This window comes from Xenopus tropicalis, chromosome 5, assembly GCF_000004195.4.
Source record: "Xenopus tropicalis strain Nigerian chromosome 5, UCB_Xtro_10.0, whole genome shotgun sequence".
NCBI classification, from domain to species: Eukaryota; Metazoa; Chordata; class Amphibia; order Anura; family Pipidae; genus Xenopus; species Xenopus tropicalis.
Window position 1 is genome coordinate 3,219,763 of NC_030681.2, and position 16,839 is coordinate 3,236,601.

At 48.9% G+C, this 16,839-nt stretch overlaps 1 protein-coding gene across 3 annotated transcripts in view; it reads left to right on the forward strand.

The window, feature by feature from the left end:
* btbd9 (BTB (POZ) domain containing 9) overlaps positions 1–16,839 on the forward strand; it is a 65,810-nt gene that overhangs the window by 31,710 nt on the left and 17,261 nt on the right. For 2 of the 3 annotated variants that reach the window (XM_031901536.1, NM_001127131.1), the window contains exons 7-8: positions 4,053–4,162; positions 6,471–6,660. In XM_031901536.1, coding sequence (XP_031757396.1) covers positions 4,053–4,162; positions 6,471–6,660 — 300 coding nt within the window. Of the gene's footprint in view, positions 1–4,052; positions 4,163–6,470; positions 6,661–8,325; positions 8,468–16,839 lie in introns of those variants that run through there. The other variant, XM_031901537.1, reaches the window with a different exon arrangement.

Below are 16,839 nucleotides of genomic sequence, written 5' to 3' on the forward strand. Positions count from 1 at the left end.
GTACAGCGTGGGATGCCACCATTGTTCTGATGAGCTACAACTCATGGATCGTTATATCTGTCCCCTTAATCTAATTAGCGATCACAGAGACATGTAGCCTTCAGAGATGCCATGTTACTGGTCAGTGAGTCCTTGGCATCTGGTTCCTTAATGACCTTTGGTAGCAAAGTGTTTCACGTATGATTATCTGCGCGACTGAAGAGGCACATGGAGCATTCTCCTTAGTGTATACTTCATTAATGGGTCAAATACAATTAAGCAAATCTTTAATGAAGTGGATATTCCACTAGTTGTGACCAACGATGAGGTTCTAAGGGTGGAACAGAATGGTTTTTACTGGAGGCAAATGTTGGACTTTGGATTCAACAAGTTCATGATCCTATTGGAGTGATGTGATCCTATTGGAAATTGAGTCACCCAGGGTCTTCTGCAATTGGTCCCTATTTCAATGAGTTGGTGGTGGATGGTGGGGACTTAACCAAAAAGCTCTAAGTGCATTTCATCTGTCTACAGAAGAGTTTCTCAGAATGACTTTGGCTTGTTTAGATGTATGGGTTGAACCCCAGTTGGGCCTTCCTATATCAGCAGTGGGGTCTTCCTGGGTCTCCTTCATTGGGTTGTTGACTGGTGGTGGTATTGAAACTGTTGTACATTGTGCCCAAAGGTCTTCTTAAATCTGTCTAGCAGTTGATCAAGGCTTTTTCACCACAATTTAGGGTACAGAGAACACAAACATTAAGATCTCTGGAGATGGGCTTGTAGCCTTGAGATTGTCCATGTTCAATTCTTTGTCACCTCTTCCAGTTCTCTGCTTGTCTTACTATTCTCCATATTCAGTGTGGTGAAAAGGATGAGGGAAAAATTTAATACCAGGGAATGTGCATGGAGTTGGCACTACATTTATCCTACTGTGGGTTCTGGGGTATTATACATGGAATTGGCACTGTATTTATCCTGCTGTGGGTTCTGGGGTATTATACATGGAATTGGCACTGTATTTATCCTGCTGTGGGTTCTGGGGTATTATACATGGAATTGGCACTGTATTTATCCTACTGTGGGTTCTGGGGTATTATACATGGAATTGGCACTGTATTTATCCTGCTGTGGGTTCTGGGGTATTATACATGGAATTGGCACTGTATTTATCCTGCTGTGGGTTCTGGGGTATTATACATGGAATTGGCACTGTATTTATCCTGCTGTGGGTTCTGGGGTATTATACATGGAATTGGCACTGTATTTATCCCGCTGTGGGTTCTGGGGTATTATACATGGAATTGGCCCTGTATTTATCTGCTGTGGGTTCTGGGGTATTATACATGGAATTGGCACTGTATTTATCCTGCTGTGGGTTCTAGGGTATTATACATGGAATTGGCACTGTATTTATCCTACTGTGGGTTCTGGGGTATTATACATGGAATTGGCACTGTATTTATCCTACTGTGGTTTCTGGGGTATTATACATGGAATTGGCACTGTATTTATCCTGCTGTGGGTTCTGGGGTATTATACATGGAATTGGCACTGTATTTATCCTACTGTGGGTTCTGGGGTATTATACATGGAATTGGCACTGTATTTATCCTACTGTGGGTTCTGGGGTATTATACATGGAATTGGCGCTGTATTTATCCCGCTGTGGGTTCTGGGGTATTATACATGGAATTGGCCCTGTATTTATCCCGCTGTGGGTTCTGGGGTATTATACATGGAATTGGCGCTGTATTTATCCCGCTGTGGGTTCTGGGGTATTATACATGGAATTGGCGCTGTATTTATCCCGCTGTGGGTTCTGGGGTATTATACATGGAATTGGCGCTGTATTTATCCCGCTGTGGGTTCTGGGGTATTATACATGGAATTGGCGCTGTATTTATCCCGCTGTGGGTTCTGGGGTATTATACATGGAATTGGCGCTGTATTTATCCCGCTGTGGGTTCTGGGGTATTATACATGGAATTGGCGCTGTATTTATCCTGCTGTGGGTTCTGGGGTATTATACATGGAATTGGCGCTGTATTTATCCCGCTGTGGGTTCTGGGGTATTATACATGGAATTGGCGCTGTATTTATCCCGCTGTGGGTTCTGGGGTATTATACATGGAATTGGCCCTGTATTTATCCCGCTGTGGGTTCTGGGGTATTATACATGGAATTGGCCCTGTATTTATCCCGCTGTGGGTTCTGGGGTATTATACATGGAATTGGCACTGTATTTATCTGCTGTGGGTTCTGGGGTATTATACATGGAATTGGCACTGTATTTATCCTGCTGTGGGTTCTGGGGTATTATACATGGAATTGGCACTGTATTTATCCTGCTGTGGGTTCTGGGGTATTATACATGGAATTGGCACTGTATTTATCTGCTGTGGGTTCTGGGGTATTATACATGGAATTGGCACTGTATTTATCCTGCTGTGGGTTCTGGGGTATTATACATGGAATTGGCACTGTATTTATCCCGCTGTGGGTTCTGGGGTATTATACATGGAATTGGCACTGTATTTATCCCGCTGTGGGTTCTGGGGTATTATACATGGAATTGGCACTGTATTTATCCCGCTGTGGGTTCTGGGGTATTATACATGGAATTGGCACTGTATTTATCCCGCTGTGGGTTCTGGGGTATTATACATGGAATTGGCGCTGTATTTATCCTGCTGTGGGTTCTGGGGTATTATACATGGAATTGGCGCTGTATTTATCTGCTGTGGGTTCTGGGGTATTATACATGGAATTGGCGCTGTATTTATCCCGCTGTGGGTTCTGGGGTATTATACATGGAATTGGCACTGTATTTATCCCGCTGTGGGTTCTGGGGTATTATACATGGAATTGGCGCTGTATTTATCCCGCTGTGGGTTCTGGGGTATTATACATGGAATTGGCGCTGTATTTATCCCGCTGTGGGTTCTGGGGTATTATACATGGAATTGGCGCTGTATTTATCCCGCTGTGGGTTCTGGGGTATTATACATGGAATTGGCCCTGTATTTATCCCGCTGTGGGTTCTGGGGTATTATACATGGAATTGGCACTGTATTTATCCCGCTGTGGGTTCTGGGGTATTATACATGGAATTGGCACTGTATTTATCCTGCTGTGGGTTCTGGGGTATTATACATGGAATTGGCACTGTATTTATCCCGCTGTGGGTTCTGGGGTATTATACATGGAATTGGCACTGTATTTATCCTGCTGTGGGTTCTGGGGTATTATACATGGAATTGGCACTGTATTTATCCTGCTGTGGGTTCTGGGGTATTATACATGGAATTGGCACTGTATTTATCCCGCTGTGGGTTCTGGGGTATTATACATGGAATTGGCACTGTATTTATCCTGCTGTGGGTTCTGGGGTATTATACATGGAATTGGCACTGTATTTATCCTGCTGTGGGTTCTGGGGTATTATACATGGAATTGGCACTGTATTTATCCCGCTGTGGGTTCTGGGGTATTATACATGGAATTGGCACTGTATTTATCCTGCTGTGGGTTCTGGGGTATTATACATGGAATTGGCACTGTATTTATCCTGCTGTGGGTTCTGGGGTATTATACATGGAATTGGCGCTGTATTTATCCTGCTGTGGGTTCTGGGGTATTATACATGGAATTGGCGCTGTATTTATCCCGCTGTGGGTTCTGGGGTATTATACATGGAATTGGCACTGTATTTATCCCGCTGTGGGTTCTGGGGTATTATACATGGAATTGGCACTGTATTTATCCTGCTGTGGGTTCTGGGGTATTATACATGGAATTGGCACTGTATTTATCCTGTGTGGGTTCTGGGGTATTATACATGGAATTGGCACTGTATTTATCCTGCTGTGGGTTCTGGGGTATTATACATGGAATTGTATAATAAGACCCTAGCAGCCAGAGAGCTGAATAATTAAAAACCAATATGAAATGAAGCCCAGTTGCAAAGTGCCACTGAAAATCACTGCATTATACTGAAGGATAGTTTCAAGGGGAATCACCCATTTGTCCCGGGCCAATGGCTAAACACTGTATTTCTTGTCTCGCCCTCTCAGGTACATCCGAATTGTGGGGACACACAACACCGTCAACAAGGTGTTCCACCTGGTGGCCTTCGAGTGCCTGTACACCCAGCGCAGCTTCACCCTGGAGAACGGATTGATAGGTACGGTCCCTCTGATTTGTTTCCTATTGATAATTAGTGGGACCGGTGCCCACAGAAAATGCTATAGTGGGTTGCAGACTGGGTTGTGGGTAAAGCTGTGGGGAGTTGGGCAGCGGTTCTGATCCGGTAAAAATCTAAGTTCAGCATTAAGTCCTATGGGACAGGAAGGGTTTCCTTAAACCTAAAATGATTTTCATTATTGTATAAGTTGCTCAGGGAAAAATGTAATTATTGTGTATTACCTAAAGATCATGTGACTTTACATTTTGGCAAAGAACATCAGTCCATGTTCGCCTTGCTATGCTGGATCCCAGGTTCCATCCAGGGCACGACTTGCAAGGATTGTAAATCGCTAATGGGAATGTGATAGGGACCTTAGATTGCAAGCTCACTGGGGCAGGGACTGATGGGAATGTGATAGGGACCTTAGATTGTAAGCTCACTGGGGCAGGGACTGATGGGAATGGGATAGGGACCTTAGAGTGTAAGCTCACTGGGGCAGGGACTGATGGGAATGGGATAGGGACCTTAGATTGTAAGCTCACTGGGGCAGGGACTGATGGGAATGGGATAGGGACCTTAGATTGTAAGCTCATTGGGGCAGGGACTGATGGGAATGGGATAGGGACCTTAGATTGTAAGCTCACTGGGGCAGGGACTGATGGGAATGGCATAGGGACCTTAGATTGCAAGCTCACTGGGGCAGGGACTGATGGGAATGGGATAGGGACCTTAGATTGTAAGCTCACTGGGGCAGGGGCTGATGGGAATGGGATAGGGACCTTAGATTGTAAGCTCACTGGGGCAGGGACTGATGGGAATGAGATAGGGGCCTTAGATTGTAAGCTCACTGGGGCAGGGACTGATGGGAATGGGATAGGGACCTTAGATTGTAAGCTCACTGGGGCAGGGACTGATGAGAATGTGATAGGGACCTTAGATTGTAATTCACCTATTTCTGCTATTTTGCTAAGGTTGGACAGTGTATTGCAGCAGTGCAGTAGAGCAGAACATTTATATGGGGGGGGGGGGGGGGGAGAAAAAAGATTGTGATGTTTTTGGCAAACGCTTATTGTAAACAAAGTGGCAGGAATGGAGGCTGAAGTCCCGGTGGGAAATGCAGGGCGCGGGCTGGAGGCGCAGGGAGTGAGCGCCGTCCCTGCCAGATGGTGTTTTGAATAAATGGATCGTGCGGCCGTGAGAGACTGAGGGAAACTCAGACAGAGGAGCGGCCGGGGGGCCCCAAAGGCACAGGAACCAAGCGCGTGCCGCAAACACAATGCTTTGTTAACTTGCCACCTTCAAGGCTGCCCTGGGGCAATTGGTTTCCTTCCAGCTCCGGGGGCTGCGCTAATAAACAAGCTCTGGGATTGGCTGGGCCGCTCCTGCATTCTATTCAGCCTGGGCTTGGGCCTGCGCTATTTATGATACAGGGCAGATATCAGTTGGGCAGGCACGAGATAGGTAATAATAAAACTACCTGTACTTGATCCCAACTAAGATATAATTACCCCTTATTGGGGCAGAACAGCCCTATTGGGTTTATTTCATGGTTAAATGATTCCCTTTTCTCTGTAATAATAAAACAGTACCTGTACTTGATCCCAACTAAGATATAATTACCCCTTATTGGGGCAGAACAGCCCTATTGGGTTTATTTCATGGTTAAATGATTCCCTTTTCTCTGTAATAATAAAACAGTACCTGTACTTGATCCCAACTAAGATATAATTACCCCTTATTGGGGCAGAACAGCCCTATTGGGTTTATTTAATGGTTAAATGATTCCCTTTTCTCTGTAATAATAAAACAGTACCTGTACTTGATCCCAACTAAGATATAATTACCCCTTATTGGGGGCAGAACAGCCCTATTGGGTTTATTTAATGGTTAAATGATTCCCTTTTCTCTGTAATAATAAAACAGTACCTGTACTTGATCCCAACTAAGATATAATTACCCCTTATTGGGGCAGAACAGCCCTATTGGGTTTATTTCATGGTTAAATGATTCCCTTTTCTCTGTAATAATAAAACAGTACCTGTACTTGATCCCAACTAAGATATAATTACCCCTTATTGGGGGCAGAACAGTCTGTTATCAGGATGATGGACTCGCTGCGCTACACTGTTGTGCCCAGAGTTACTCTGTGTGGTACTGGAGCCAAACAGTTGGGGTTTTGTTGCCCTTTAATATATCCTTTTTACAATGAGTACATTTTTTCTGCCCACGGGTCAGTGTGCCCCCCATGTATGATGCTTTCAGCCTGTGTAGATGAGTTTTCTCACTGCCACACAATCATTTTCAGTTCCCACAGAGAACGTTGCCACCATCTCGGAGTGCGCCAGCGTGATCGAGGGTGTGAGCCGCAGCCGCAACGCTTTGCTGAATGGAGACACGAGGAATTACGACTGGGATTCCGGCTACACTTGTCACCAGCTGGGCAGTGGCGCCATTGTGGTTCAGCTTGCCCAGCCCTTTATGATTGGTTCCATCAGGTAAGTGCCCTTCCTCCATTTCCCTCATCCCGCAGCTGGGTGTGGCCAACTTTCTGGTGGGTGGAGTTAGGAACAGCCTGTAGCGAATCAGAATGTTCTTAGCATAGAACCAACAACAGATTTGTGCAGATAAACCAGATTTTGTATTTGTGGCATTGAGCAGTGTCTTTGTAGAATGAGAAGCTGCGTGTGGCTGCGTAAGATTGTGTCTGTGTGCGGGTCCTAGTCGGTGCCCTGGCTCCTAAGACCCTCCCCTGCGGGTCCTAGTCGGCGCCCTGGCTCCTCCCCTGCGGTTCCTAGTCGGTGCCCTGGCTCCTCCCCTGCGGTTCCTAGTCGGTGCCCTGCGGTTCCTAGTCAGTGCCCTGGCTCCTCCCTTGCGGTTCCTAGTCGGTGCCCTGGCTCCTCCCTTGCGGTTCCTAGTCGGTGCCCTGGCTCCTCCCTTGCGGTTCCTAGTCGGTGCCCTGGCTCCTCCCCTGCGGTTCCTAGTCAGTGCCCTGGCTCCTAAGACCCTCCCCTGCAGTTCCTAGTCAGTGCCCTGGCTCCTAAGACCCTCCCCTGCAGTTCCTAGTCAGTGCCCTGGCTCCTAAGACCCTCCCCTGCAGTTCCTAGTCAGTGCCCTGGCTCCTAAGACCCTCCCCTGCAGTTCCTAGTCAGTGCCCTGGCTCCTAAGACCCTCCCCTGCAGTTCCTAGTCAGTGCCCTGGCTCCTAAGACCCTCCCCTGCAGTTCCTAGTCAGTGCCCTGGCTCCTAAGACCCTCCCCTGCAGTTCCTAGTCAGTGCCCTGGCGCCTAAGACCCTCCCCTGCAGTTCCTAGTCAGTGCCCTGGCGCCTAAGACCCTCCCCTGCAGTTCCTAGTCAGTGCCCTGGCTCCTAAGGCCCTCCCCTGCAGTTCCTAGTCAGTGCCCTGGCTCCTAAGGCCCTCCCCTGCAGTTCCTAGTCAGTGCCCTGGCTCCTAAGACCCTCCCCTGCAGTTCCTAGTCAGTGCCCTGGCTCCTAAGACCCTCCCCTGCAGTTCCTAGTCAGTGCCCTGGCTCCTAAGACCCTCCCCTGCAGTTCCTAGTCAGTGCCCTGGCGCCTAAGACCCTCCCCTGCAGTTCCTAGTCAGTGCCCTGGCTCCTAAGACCCTCCCCTGCAGTTCCTAGTCAGTGCCCTGGCTCCTAAGACCCTCCCCTGCAGTTCCTAGTCAGTGCCCTGGCTCCTAAGACCCTCCCCTGCCGTTCCTAGTCTGTGCCCTGGCTCCTAAGACCCTCCCCTGCCGTTCCTAGTCTGTGCCCTGGCTCCTAAGACCCTCCCCTGCCGTTCCTAGTCTGTGCCCTGGCTCCTAAGACCCTCCCCTGCCGTTCCTAGTCTGTGCCCTGGCTCCTAAGACCCTCCCCTGCGGTTCCTAGTTAGCAGACTGCTGACGGACTGTGGTTTTGAAACAATTACATTTTGTTTCCTAAATTTTCCTTTCAAATTTTCTTTTATTTTCCATCAAAAAACAAAGAATCCCATTGGTTTATTTATTTAATTAAGTAAAAAGGAACTACCCACCATGCATTTCTGTATACAGTAGGGCAGTGAGAAGGCTCTAGCGGTGCCTGGAGAGGAGACTGATTATTGGCCGAAAATGTATTTTGTCCTTTTAATCTTACGTTTCTCTCCTTTCGTTGCACCGTGTGTCAGTGCGGGAGGGAACCAGCCGACAGTTTGCAGAGCCGCAGTGACAGATAGAAACCCCCGGGCTCCTACAAGAGGCGCTGTTTAGCAGATCTTGCCCCAAACAAACACCCATTCCTTTCTATTAAATGAACTGAGCTACATATCAGCCTGTCTGTTGTAGCATTTTGTTTTTTGAAACAACTTTAACCCTAAACACCCTCAACTGGAATATATTAGGTTATTCTAGGAACTGTATTTAGTGATATGGTTACCTACTGTAAACTGGCATACTGTTATTTCTCTGTGCAGGGGCTGTTCCTGCTGAATTGTGCTTAGTACAGGCGAATCCCTATGTGCCATAGTTTTATGGTATCTCTCTGTACAGGCTATGAGCAAACTTAGGGGGCTGTTCCTGCTGAATTGTGCTTAGTACAGGGGAATCCCTATGTGCCATAGTTTTATGGTATCTCTCTGTACAGGCTATGGGAAAACTTACGGGGCTGTTCCTGCTGAATTGTGCTTAGTACAGGGAAACCCCTATGTGCCATAGTTTTATGGTATCTCTCTGTACAGGCTATGGGCAAACTTAGGGGGCTGTTCCTGCTGAATTGTGCTTAGTACAGGGGAATCCCTATGTGCCATAGTTTTATGGTATCTCTCTGTACAAGCTATGAGCAAACTTAGGGGGCTGTTCCTGCTGAATTGTGCTTAGTACAGGGGAATCCCTATGTGCCATAGTTTTATGGTATCTCTCTGTACAGGCTATGGGCAAACTTAGGGGGCTGTTCCTGCTGAATTGTGCTTAGTACAGGGGAATCCCTATGTACCATAGTTTTATGGTATCTCTCTGTACAGGCTATGGGCAAACTTAGGGGGCTGTTCCTGCTGAATTGTGCTTAGTACAGGGGAATCCCTATGTGCCATAGTTTTATGGTATCTCTCTGTACAGGCTATGGGCAAACTTAGGGGGCTGTTCCTGCTGAATTGTGCTTAGTACAGGGGAATCCCTATGTGCCATAGTTTTATGGTATCTCTCTGTACAGGCTATGGGCAAACTTAGGGGGCTGTTCCTGCTGAATTGTGCTTAGTACAGGGGAATCCCTATGTGCCATAGTTTTATGGTATCTCTCTGTACAGGCTATGAGCAAACTTAGGGGGCTGTTCCTGCTGAATTGTGCTTAGTACAGGGGAATCCCTATGTGCCATAGTTTTATGGTATCTCTCTGTACAGGTATCTCTCTAGACCAGGAGGATTGGGGAGTCGTGTTGAGGTTGGGAGGTTTAGTTCAGTCTCCCTATCTATCACCTGCAGACAATAACCCCCCTGGGGGCAGCGAGTGCCTGAGGTAGTTCAGCGAGTGCGGCGTCTCCCAGAGATAAATGGCTCTCAGCGAGCGCTTCAAGTGGGTAATTGAGGAATAATTGCATCATTTTCAATGTCATTTAAAACATTAAAACTTAAATAAGAGGAAGCGGCTGAGATGGGGCCAATAAAGGATAACGGCACAGAGTAAGAACCAATGGAATCCGAGTCGTTAGGGAGTTGGTAGGGGCCCCCCGGGCCGCCACTGCTGGATACTGGTCCCTCTGCTGAAGGGTTCCCCCCCGGGCCGTCACTGCTGGATACGGGTCCCTCTGCTGAGGGGTTCTCCCCCCCCCCGGGCCGTCACTGCTGGATACGGGTCCCTCTGCTGAAGGGTTCCCCCCCCGGGCCGTCACTGCTGGATACGGGTCCCTCTGCTGAAGGGTTCCCCCCCCCGGGCCGTCACTGCTGGATACTGGTCCCTCTGCTGAAGGGTTCCCCCCCCCGGGCCGTCACTGCTGGATACTGGTCCCTCTGCTGAAGGGTTCCCCCCCCGGGCCGTCACTGCTGGATACGGGTCCCTCTGCTGAGGGGTTCTCCCCCCCCCCGGGCCGTCACTGCTGGATACGGGTCCCTCTGCTGAAGGGTTCCCCCCCCCCCCCCCGGGCCGTCACTGCTGGATACGGGTCCCTCTGCTGAAGGGTTCTCCCCCCCGGGCCATCACTGCTGGATATGGGTCCCTCTGCTGAAGGGTTCCCCCCCCCCCCGGGCCGTCACTGCTGGATACGGGTCCCTCTGCTGAAGGGTTCCCCCCCCCCCCGGGCCGTCACTGCTGGATACGGGTCCCTCTGCTGAAGGGTTCCCCCCCCCCGGGCCGTCACTGCTGGATACGGGTCCCTCTGCTGAAGGGTTCCCCCCCCCCGGGCCGTCACTGCTGGATACGGGTCCCTCTGCTGAAGGGTTTCCCCCCCCCCTGGGCAGTCACTGCTGGATACGGGTCCCTCTGCTGAAGGGTTTCCCCCCCCCCTGGGCAGTCACTGCTGGATACGGGTCCCTCTGCTGAAGGGTTTCCCCCCCCCCCTGGGCCGTCACTGCTGGATACGGGTCCCTCTGCTGAAGGGTTTCCCCCCCCCGGGCCGTCACTGCTGGATACGGGTCCCTCTGCTGAAGGGTTCCCCCCCCCCGGGCCGTCACTGCTGGATACGGGTCCCTCTGCTTAAGGGTTTCCCCCCCCCCCGGGCCCGTCTGGCCGAACGGAATCCCCCAATGTGGGACTTTATTTACTGGGGAGCAGTGGGAATATTGCCAGTTTCCTATTGGCTTTGACCCCAGAGCCCTTTGCCAGGGAAATCTGGCACAACGAGCTCATAGAAGGTCTCGGAATGTTCCGTAGGAGGGAAAGATGTAACCCACGATTCATTGGTTCGTTTGGAAGACTGAGATGAACCAATCAGGGAGCAGCTCCATATGGCGGAACAGTTCTGGGCGCCCAATAAACCCAACCCCTCGTTATTAATAGATCCCAACGAGCCGGATGAACTAATGTATAATGTATAACTAATACCCCTGTATCCTCCCCATAGCGGCCTCAGTTACCCACCTGGGGGTCACACTGCCCACATCTAAATCTGCCCCCACTAGAGCCCCCCACCAGCTTTGCCCAAAGCAACTGGACCCCCCTTTTTTCCTATATATGGCAGAGATATGGGCCATTGCAAAGAGCCTTTCAGCACCGCACTTCTAACTGCCACCCTAGCAGGGTTGGGGCAGGAGGGGTATCCGAACCATAGGTGGGGTATCTAAACCCTAGGTGGGGTATCCAAACCCTAGGTGGGGTATCCAAATCCTAGGTGGGGTATCCTAACCCTAGGTGGGGTATCCTAACCCTAGGTGGGGTATCCTAACCCTAGGTGGGGTATCCATACCCTTTATGGGGTATCCAAACACTAGGAGGGGGTATCCAAACCCTAGGAGGGGGTATCCAAACCCTAGGAGGGGGTATCCAAACCCTAGGAGGGGGTATCCAGACCCTAGGTGGGGTATCCAAACCCTAGGAGGGGGTATCCAGACCCTAGGAGGGGGTATCCAGACCCTAGGAGGGGTATCTGATCCCTAGAAGGGGTATCTGATCCCTAGGAGGGGTATCTGAACCCTGGGAAGGGTATCCAAACCCTAGGAAGGGTGTCCAAACCCTAGGAGGGGTATCCAGGCCCTAGGAAGGGTATCTGAACCCTAGGAGGGGTATCTGAACCCTAGGAGCGGTATCTGAACCCTAGGAGGGGTATCTGAACCCTAGGAGGGGTATCTGAACCCTAGGAGGGGTATCTGATCCCTAGGAGGGGTATCTGAACCCTAGGAGGGGTATCTGATCCCTAGGAGGGGTATCTGATCCCTAGGAGGGGTATCTGATCCCTAGGAGGGGTATCTGAACCCTAGGAGGGGTATCTGATCCCTAGGAGGGGTATCTGAACCCTAGGAGGGGTATCTGAACCCTAGGAGGGGTTAGGGCAGTGGGGTCTCCATAACAGATGCTTTAGTTTAACCCTGTCAGACCCAGAGTTGCTCTCGTGCTATAAATTCAACTGCAAACCCCTTATAGTGGGAGATTGCGCCCCTCACAGTCACATGCAGGTAGAAACAAATCCCCCCAACTCTGTGCAAAGCTCTGTACCCCACCATATCCATCAACTCCCTTTCTGGATGTGCCCTGTTATTATTATTATTATTATTAACCCATAAACCAGGGATACAGAGAAGGCCGATTCCTTGCCCAGGGCTAGGATATACAGATAAATATTCTGGATAATCATCATCTTATCCACTCAGCTGATATATCTGTGGCTGCGACTGAACCAGCCCAGCGTGCAGTTACCATGGTTACACTGCTGCGAGACAGACACGCTGCTGGGGTCCTGCAGCACCGCTACTGAGTCCAGTACTGATTAACCTCAAGGCCATTTAACCCTTTGTATTTGGCTACAGCTGGGAGGTTTGGGCACACAGCCCTGTTTTGGATAAAGGAACCAGAATGGACTGAGGGACCTCAAGGAGCAGGATATAGAGTGTGTGCTCTGTGGGTTCAGCCAAGGCCTCACACATGGAGCAGAACTGGTCCAACCCCCGGTACCTTGTGGGTTTCTCTCTAATAACCCGAGAATAAGATTTGGGATAATTTGCAGAAGAACAAATGGATTTTATTCCTTTCTTGGCGAAATCGCAGAGGGTTTCGGTGGAACTTTCCATTAGGAAAAGGTTAAACCTCTTCTCCTTCTTATTTTTGTTCCGCCATTTGGGGTTTTTGTGCCGTAGAACAAATATGTCCATTAGCTGCGGCTGAGCGGTTCCGGGGAATTTAGACTCCACATCAAACATTCACAAGGATCTTCTCTCAGAATAAGTGGCCCCATAAAAAGCTTTTCCGTCTTGGATTTACTTTTAAGGCAGAAAGGGGATAAAAGTGCTATTGTCATAAATGGAAAAAGTGAAATGTATCGCTCGGCTTCGCTTTTATTGGGCTGAACTTCTAGTCCATTCCAGCTGCTGTATAATACCCCCTCCTGTGTGTGCGCAACTCCCTGCACCCTACTGCCTGCTCCAACCCCCTGTCCTGCGTGGGGGTCCTCAGGTGTAACTATATATACAGCAGCCCCTGCTTGTGGTTTTTCACTTATTTCCCTTTTTCTTCAGCAGCTCTTCAGTTTGGTATTTTAGCAGCTTTATGGTTGCTAGGGTCTTGTTGACCTTAGTAACCAGGCAGTGGTTAGAATGAGAGACAGGAATATGAATAGGAGAGGGGCTGAATAGAAAGATAAGGAATAAAAAGTAACAATAACAATAAAACTGGAGCCTCACAGAGCAATAGGGTTTGGTTGCCGGGGTCAGTGACTCCCATTTGAAAGCTGCAAAGAGTCAGAAGATGTAGAATATTTCAAAAACTATAACAAATAAATAATGAAGACCAATTGCAAAGTTGCTAAGAATAGGCCATTCTATAACCTACTAACAGTTATATCAAATATGAACCCCCCCATATGTATTATTGTTGGTTGAATGTTGGATTTGGCTGATTCACTGCCATTTTGGAGAAGAGCAAATATAGTAAATTTCATATCAGGCGCTTCCTCCTATAGGAAAGATTTTCATTTGTAGAGTGTAAGCTCTTTGGGGCAGGGCTCTCTTCCCCTCCTGTATCGGTTATTGGTTGCTTTATATGTTACTACTTGTAGAGTGTAAGCTCTTTGGGGCAGGGCTCTCTTCCCCTCCTGTATCAGTTACTGATTGCTTTATATGTTACTCCTTGTAGAGTGTAAGCTCTTTTGGGCAGGGCTCTCTTACCCTCCTGTATCAGTTACTGATTGCTTTATATGTTACTCCTTGTGGAGTGTAAGCTCTTTTGGGCAGGGCTCTCTTCCCCTCCTGTATCAGTTACTGATTGCTTTATATGTTACTCCTTGTAGAGTGTAAGCTCTTTTGGGCAGGGCTCTCTTCCCCTCCTGTATCGGTTACTGATTGCTTTATATGTTACTCCTTGTAGAGTGTAAGCTCTTTGGGGCAGGGCTCTCTTCACCTCCTGTATGGGTTACTGATTGCTGTATATGTTACTCCTTGTAGAGTGTAAGCTCTTTGGGGCAGGGCTCTCTTCCCCTCCTGTATCAGTTACTGATTGCTTTATATGTTACTCCTTGTAGAGTGTAAGCTCTTTTGGGCAGGGCTCCCTTCCCCTCCTGTATCGGTTATTGATTGCTTTATATGTTACTCCTTGTAGAGTGTAAGCTCTTTTGGGCAGGGCTCCCTTCCCCTCCTGTATCGGTTATTGATTGCTTTATATGTTACTCCTTGTAGAGTGTAAGCTCTTTTGGGCAGGGCTCCCTTCCCCTCCTGTATCGGTTATTGATTGCTTTATATGTTACTCCTTGTAGAGTGTAAGCTCTTTGGGGCAGGGCTCTCTTCCCCTCCTGTATCAGTTATTGGTTGCTTTATATGTTACTCCTTGTAGAGTGTAAGCTCTTTCGGGCAGGGCTCTCTTCCCCCTCCTGTATCGGTTATTGATTGCTTTATATGTTACTCCTTGTAGAGTGTAAGCTCTTTGGGGCAGGGCTCTCTTCCCCTCCTGTATCGGTTACTGATTGCTTTATATGTTACTCCTTGTAGAGTGTAAGCTCTTTGGGGCAGGGCTCTCTTCCCCTCCTGTATCAGTTACTGATTGCTTTATATGTTACTCCTTGTAGATTGTAAGCTCTTTGGGGCAGGGCTCTCTTCCCCTCCTGTATCAGTTACTGATTGCTTTATATGTTACTCCTTGTAGATTGTAAGCTCTTTTGGGCAGGGCTCCCTTCCCCTCCTGTATCGGTTACTGATTGCTGTATATGTTACTCCTTGTAGAGTGTAAGCTCTTTTGGGCAGGGCTCCCTTCCCCTCCTGTATCGGTTATTGATTGCTTTATATGTTACTCCTTGTAGAGTGTAAGCTCTTTGGGGCAGGGCTCTCTTCCCCTCCTGTATCGGTTACTGATTGCTTTATATGTTACTCCTTGTAGAGTGTAAGCTCTTTGGGGCAGGGCTCTCTTCCCCTCCTGTATCAGTTACTGATTGCTTTATATGTTACTCCTTGTAGATTGTAAGCTCTTTGGGGCAGGGCTCTCTTCCCCTCCTGTATCAGTTACTGATTGCTTTATATGTTACTCCTTGTAGATTGTAAGCTCTTTTGGGCAGGGCTCCCTTCCCCTCCTGTATCGGTTACTGATTGCTGTATATGTTACTCCTTGTAGATTGTAAGCTCTTTGGGGCAGGGCTCCCTTCCCCTCCTGTATCGGTTACTGATTGCTTTATATGTTACTCCTTGTAGAGTGTAAGCTCTTTTGGGCAGGGCTCCCTTCCCCTCCTGTATCGGTTACTGATTGCTTTATATGTTACTCCTTGTAGAGTGTAAGCTCTTTTGGGCAGGGCTCTCTTCCCCTCCTGTATCGGTTATTGATTGCTTTATATGTTACTCCTTGTAGATTGTAAGCTCTTTTGGGCAGGGCTCTCTTCCCCTCCTGTATCGGTTACTGATTGCTGTATATGTTACTCTGTATGCCCAATGTATGAAACCCACTTATTGTACAGCGCTGCGGGATATGTTGGCGCTTTATAAATAAATGTTAATAATAATAATAATAATTTGCTTTCACAATTTGAAGTGGGCGTGGCTAGAGCCCCCAGGCCCCCGGTTGCCTAGTCACATGTTTACACCCACTTGCAGCCAATCAGAGAAAAAGAACTTGCTTTGGGCTACAGCAAGCAGCCAATCAGAAGGCTGACATTAGCAGAGCCAAGTGCTGGTTCCAGTAGGAGCAGCAGTAAAATAAGTTTCTATATCTCGTTTCCTATCCAACATGGTCAGGCCATTCCCCAGCGACGGGCCCGGAGCTTTGTTAGCACTGAGCGGTGGAGAAGTCGCCGGCCGACCCGATTTCCAGCAACAGACACGGTGTTTAGTCCGGAACCCGCTGTCACTCTAATTGGCATAAATTGGCAGAGTCATTAGGCGCCCGAGAGGCTTATAGCAACGACTGGAGGAGCCGCAAAGCTCCGGGGCCTTTGTAAATGGGTTCTTGGTGCATAATGAAGCGTCATGGCTGAGCGGCGCTGGTTCTGTCGCTTAATTGGCCGCGCTTTGTACATGGGGTAGGGATATTGTGGCCCCTCATAGCCGCCACTTACATTGGTGCAGGCTGGGAAAAAGAAACTCAAATTTATGGTAATGGGCAGGGGCATGATGGGTAGCCAGTAATACAGGGGTGAATGAGCAGGGGCATGATGGGTAGCCAGTAATACTGGGGTGAATGAGCAGGGGCATGATGGGTAGCCAGTAATACAGGGGGGAATGAGCAGGGGCATGATGGGTAGCCAGTAATACAGGGGTGAATGAGCAGGGGCATGATGGGTAGCCAGTAATACAGGGGGGAATGAGCAGGGGCATGATGGGTAGCCAGTAATACAGGGGTGAATGAGCAGGGGCATGATGGGTAGCAAGTAATACAGGGGTGAATGAGCAGGGGCATGATGGGTAGCAAGTAATACAGGGGTGAATGAGCAGGGGCATGATGGGTAGCAAGTAATACAGGGGTGAATGAGCAGGGCATGATGGGTAGCCAGTAATACAGGGGTGAATGAGCAGGGGCATGATGGGTAGCCAGTAATACAGGGGTGAATGAGCAGGGGCATGATGGGTAGCAAGTAATACAGGGGTGAATG